At 42.3% G+C, this 6,000-nt stretch overlaps 1 protein-coding gene across 1 annotated transcript; it reads right to left on the reverse strand.

Moving 5' to 3' along the window:
* Nucleotides 1-2,530: 2,530 nt before the first annotated feature.
* On the reverse strand, nt 2,531-4,960 carry LOC135497076 (somatostatin receptor type 4-like). The gene has a single exon (XM_064786774.1). The coding sequence runs from the start codon at nt 4,779-4,781 to the stop codon at nt 3,771-3,773; it is 1,011 nt and encodes a 336-aa protein (XP_064642844.1). The 5' UTR covers nt 4,782-4,960; the 3' UTR covers nt 2,531-3,770.
* Nucleotides 4,961-6,000: the final 1,040 nt, after the last annotated feature.

Genomic DNA, 6,000 nt, shown 5'->3' on the forward strand with positions numbered 1-6,000 from the left:
CAACTACCTCATCCTCATGTCCAGTTGCAAGGAGGATATATGACAGTACGGATGAGAAGTGTATCCACTGATGACGAGATGTATTCCACTCTGGTTTCCATCGGATGGTATACAGAGTTGAGAACGGTCATTCAGGTGACCCCACAAGTATTTCAATTTATGTTTGGTGCAGTACTATATCGACAAGGAGGATCATGTCTTCGAAGTGGAGAACGGTCATTCAGGTGTTCCCACAAAGAAGTTAAAGTATTTCCATTTATGTTTGGTGTAGTACTAAATCGACAAGGAGAATCATGTCCCCCCCCCCCCCATGGCAACGCTATTAAAGCATGCAGTGCCGTTCAAACAGTTAAGCCACAGTTTGCGCACTAAGATCGCCGAATGTGTTACAAACAACAAACCAGCAAAGGCAGGGCAGAATTCAGGACTCCTGTCAGCAACAAGTTCAATGAATGTTCCTAGGAATCAGAAACAAATTACTAACTATCGTGCAAGGTCAAGGGGACTGCATCATTATCAAGAGCTGAATCTTGTTGTCGAGATGAACTTTGTGCAATGATGGAACAGTGTATGACAATGGAAAGTAAACCACAAAAGTTTGTTCACAGGGTAAGTGGGGCACCTGAACTAATGATGGTGGTTGACACCGAGAAGTAGTTTTGTGATCTGGAAAGGTTTTGTTCTGAAGCATCCAGACCGAAAAATACGGTTCTGTCGGTCGACCCAGCATTTAATTTGGGAGACTTCTGCTAGACACCCACAACGTATGAACACTTGGGAATCATCAACCATACTTGGCCTCTAGTATTGTGAACATAAAACCAAACTCTGTTTCACTGAAGTACTTTGGCACAGATGGAGAGGAGAATCTCTCAAATGCTTTCTCAAAGGTCTTTCGAAGTTCTGACCATCTGAGGTGCGAATTGCACTCAAAAAGGAATGTAAATGAAAAACTGTCAGAGCTTAACATTACATCTACAGCAGAAAAAAATGTATCTGAATAGAATGTATAGGTACTCCGTTGAGGGAGTATACCATGAAGGTCCGGTAAATGCCGAGGATTCTGTTGCATTTGAAGCTATGCTCAGAATTCTTGAGGATGTGTGGAATTCAAGGGAGGAATCAACAAATCCAAAAGGGAAAAGGGAAATTCACAGCCAACAGAAGTGAAAGCATCAACGCAATGATAAAGAGAAAGGTTGATTACAAGGCCCAGGATCTCATTACCTTTGTTTCCAGACTTGAGGATATTTTCCTTAAGCGAGAGGAAATAGTGAGGTCAGCTTTTGATTGGGAAGGATTTTGAGCTTGCCAATGAAGCCAGGAATTTCTACTTGGGAGACAAGTACTTTCAGCTGCCAATTCGACAGAAACTTCTTCATGAACGGAAGTATTACGAATGGAAACTTAAAGCTGATGCAGTTTCCCGGTCCGATGATGCTGGCGGCCTTTAGAATGAGGTTTTTCGGTCCCGAAACAGCCATGAGATGTGACGTAGACGGTGCCAATGATGACATGGTTGAGATTGACGACATTACAGATGAACATTGACAAATAATAGATGATGACGAGACAGAAAAAGCTGCTGTTGTTGACATGACAACAGAACATTGTCAAAACATAAAAATAAAAAAGGCAAAACAGTTGGTGGAGAGATTAACACAAGTATCTGACCGAGGCACGTTCTTTGTTCCTGATTCGGATTCAAAAATCCCACGCTATATTCAGAAGATCGGCCCAGGCAAGTACACTTGTGACAAACAAGAACGTACCTATGGCTGTGCAGGGTTCAAAGCACGAAACCTGTGCTCACATGTGATTGCGGTTTCACAGTTTGAGAGGGAGTTTGATTTGCTGGTTGTCAAATATATTCCAACCAGTCAACCTTACTGCTCTTTCCCATCATGGCATTCGTTCTGGAGCAAGGAAGAAAGGACCCAATGTCCGCAAACGTAAAAAACTAGCAGAAATTTTCCAGCGAATTCCACTTGAACAGCCTGTGCAAGGTATAAAAATGACTAATGCTAGAAAAGATTCCAACACGTACTCTAGCTGGTATGAGATTAAGACGAAAATCTCTTTGCTGACTGACTGTGGATATTTTAGGGTTTGTATTTTTGTTCGTATTTTTTCAAACTGCAAGCTAGTAGGCCTATCCTAACATATAAAGGGCTGTTTGTCTTCTTGCCTCGGCTACATTAACGACCCTGCACAGCCACTGGCTGACTTGAGTGAGACATTTGGGTAAATACTGTGACACTGGCAATGTGGTGAGGACTGAACTCCAATTTAAAACAGAATAATATTGAGTTTCAGGAACTTTCCTCTCCCATGCCACCTTCACGTCACATCCCCGAGTCACATCCTATAATTCTAGAGGCGTCTTGTCTCCCTTCGGCATCCCGGTTGAAGTCGAATATTTCGAGAACGACTGCACCAACATGATTTCGAATGCTCAATAGCCCCCCCCCCCCCCACGCCATCGACTGACAACACACACCCACTATTGGGGGAAGGGGAGGGGGAGGGAGTTGTTGTAAGCATCAATCAATGGTATGCGGAGACAAACACCGGAAATAACCCATTTACTACTAAAACCACCTCAGGTTTTTGCGAAAAATACTTGCCATTCTAAATGGGAAGACAGGGAAACATGTATTGAGAAGGAGGATGGAACTTTTTTAGACCTCACCTGTCGTCATCATGCAGTCTAACGTTAGCGTGGTTGATGAGTTAGTAGTGAAGGTTTTCAACTGAGACCTATTTTGTTAGCTAGCCTAGGCCAATTAGATCAATGGGCGGCATGAATAAAATACCAATAAGTGCTCTTAAAAAAAACTTCTTGTACATTTATACTGCCGGCTGTAGCCCACGCCGGGGCATTTGTGTACTACGTTGCTAGTCTATCTCGTCTTAACCTAACGAGTTATAAACTCCCGGGGCAGTCTATTTTGTCACCCTATATTTATATTGTCTCAGGTGAGGGACGAGGCCGGTCCACTGCGTCCGGAGTGTAAACGAGTTCGACTCAGTGGAGCATCCTTGAATACCAGGCTCAGTTATGCTCCACCCCTCGAACGCACTGGCATCACATATGCTCGGTTAGTGCTCAATGTGAGTGTAAGACCCTCAAGCATAGGATGAAGTGCCATGGGAGCAGTTAGATGCGTGGACTGGTGGTCTTCGGGCGTGAAACCCCAGAGACAGTAGTTCTCGGGCCGGTTTTCAAAAGGAGTCGGATTTAGAATTGTGCGAAACCTCCCTCGTAAGACAAACAGGTGTCATAGAGACATGTCGCGGAAACGTTAGAGTTCGTCCTGCATTTTCTCATTTGGCGGCGCCTGGTTCCATGTTCCAACTCTACATGGATAATTCGAAGTTGCGATCTATCCGACTTTCGAAACATCCACGCAGAATTCTGAGCCGTGTAAATCACTACCTGCATGGAACCTCGAATCAGATGATATAACGGCCGCACAATTGTAATTTTAAGCGTATTGGCAGGTTTCAGCGCCATTTGGAACGATGAAGTATCGTTCGCCTGAGTTTGCAAAGGGTAGCGAAACCAGCCTATTGTATCTGGTAATGATTGCCTCTTCTTTAGCGAGATCATCGTCTTCATTGTTGAATCCCGCATCTCGTAGTAATATTTTAGTCAAAAACTTCGTACAACTTGATTATTTCACGAATTTCTTCTACATTGTACGAATTACGGAATTTACTTACGCTGCAGTGCAAATTTTCGTCGTATTACGAATAGAATTTGGTAATTAATATTTATTTGGATTGCATGCCATTATTTTAAGCAGCTCTTTCCTGAACCGAGCAGAGGTCAAACAATACAAGTAGAAATTAAAACAATAATTAAGGTTTTCAATTGTGATGGCAAGATTGTTGCTGAAACTCTTAATTTGTATCATTTCAATCGGAGACAACCCGGGTCCATTCCTCAAGATTAACCCATTGTCCACGAATATTGTCATGAATCGTATGGGCAGGCTGGTCAAGATGAAAAAAGATGTGACTGAAACACTGACTTTGGTGATTGAGCTTTCAGAAGAGTTAGATCTTCCAGAATTGAACAGACGTTTAGACTTTTGACGACTTCTGAGCACAGAAAATGAAATACCCGCATTGAACAGTACAAGGCACGCAATTGGGATGTACCCTGATATGGCCGCGTGTGCATGGGTGAAAACATCTATTCCCACTTCGAAGTGGTATGGACATAACCACGACTTGAATTCCTCTTGTTCCTTCCGAAGAAGCTGGGACAAACCTACTGCAGCACCGACCAATGATATCCCAACGACGGACAACCGCGCCCGGCCCATCGTGCAGACGGCAGCAGCTTTCAAAGGCCACGTGACGGCAACAAACCGATCCATGGTCATAGCCGTCAATATGAAGGGTGGGATAAACTTTGAACACTCAAAGACGGAAAAGTAGAAGAGACAGAAGGGTCTCTTTGCAGATTCACTCAGGAAAACTTTGGGCGCAACAGCGAGAAGATAACGGAGACTCATCCTGCCAAATATGTACAGCGTGTCGAAGAGGGCAAGACACCGCATGAAATAACATGACGTTGACTTCTGGTACTTCGTTTGGTTCATAAGGGTGAAACTGAGGAGGTTCCCTATCAGGCCAATGATTACAAACGGAGGTGGGATTACAATGATTAGGATGTGACTTGCTGTCTCTAGTCCATCGGCCAATGCAGAGCCAGATTCTGAAGGATGCGCAGTTATGCTGGAATTAGTGTGATGACTATTGCCGGACATACTGATGACGCAATGATTATTCCATCGCGGCACAGGGTTTGCCTAATTTGGATGTCACATGTACAATCGCGCTATTTCCGATGTCCAGCACAAAGCTTTGTGAGGGAGAGAGCTACATACACACCTAGTCGTATATTTAATGCTTAGAAAAAGACTGGTATCATATTGTTATACATACATAATACTGGTTTTGGTGTTCAATTTCGTCCGCTCTCACAAAATACGTCGCACAAACTGGCCGCGCCTTGTTTTAGTTGTTACATTAGTTTCAATATACATATAAGAATAATAAAGACATTTCACTACTGAAAAAGGTAGCTTGTAATATAAAACTCGTGATATTCTATCCGACTGTGTTACTTGAGATATGCCATGAATACATACAGTGTAAATTCAGCAAGTTTTTCTCCGTTGGTTGTGGTACAGTCTAGCTCATATTAATATCGACACCTACTTCATGGACCAAATTCAATGCGGTTTTAGCACATTGTCAGAAATTTTGTTTTCTTATCATACATTGTAGCAGGAATGTGATTGCATAATGTTTTCATTGTGTTATCGGCCATTTAAAAACCCTTACAAATTTTTTTTTTTATTTCGAACTTTTTTGAAGTCGTTTTCTTTTGAATGATATAACACAAAGTTCTAAGAATCTTGGTCTTTAGTTGATTAAAATCGACCAATCAGAGCTCTAGATATGGCAATTTTAAGAGAGCGCACTTAGATCAAAACAATAGGGGTGACTAGGGGTGTTCTATTGTTTGAATGGCACACTATTGTGTTGTCTGCACTGTGCGTCCCATAAAATTGAAATTATTTTGTTATAACTCCACCGTCACTTGTTCGATTTTGATGTAATAAAAACTAAAGATCTTAGAATTGTGTGCTCTGTCATTTTAGGGAGGTTTTTGAAGTAGGTGTTGATATCAATATGAGCTAGACCTCAAGATCTATCCCTTTAAACATAGCCGGGTTATATATCTTGATAAGATGCAAAAACCTTGACGCAAGGACCCAACGTAGCGTAGCGGCAAAATAGCGAAGCTGGCGAAACCATTTAAATCGGGTCACCGTGATCTCATTACGGACTTATAGCGCGATTATGGGGTTGTAACTATTTTGCTGTATATTGTCACGACGAAAGAAAAGCACGCGACCTAACGTCAACCTATTTATATAAAGTGATAATTAGAAGGAATATAGTTCAGGAAATGTTAAT

The sequence above is a fragment of the Lineus longissimus genome, chromosome 12 (genome assembly GCF_910592395.1).
Source record: "Lineus longissimus chromosome 12, tnLinLong1.2, whole genome shotgun sequence".
Lineage (NCBI taxonomy): Eukaryota > Metazoa > Nemertea > Pilidiophora > Heteronemertea > Lineidae > Lineus > Lineus longissimus.

What these genes read in the sequence shown, in the direction of transcription:
- LOC135497076 (XM_064786774.1), bottom strand. Translation starts at nt 4,781, where the DNA reads ATGTCCGGCAATAGTCATCACACTAATTCCAGCATAACTGCGCATCCT.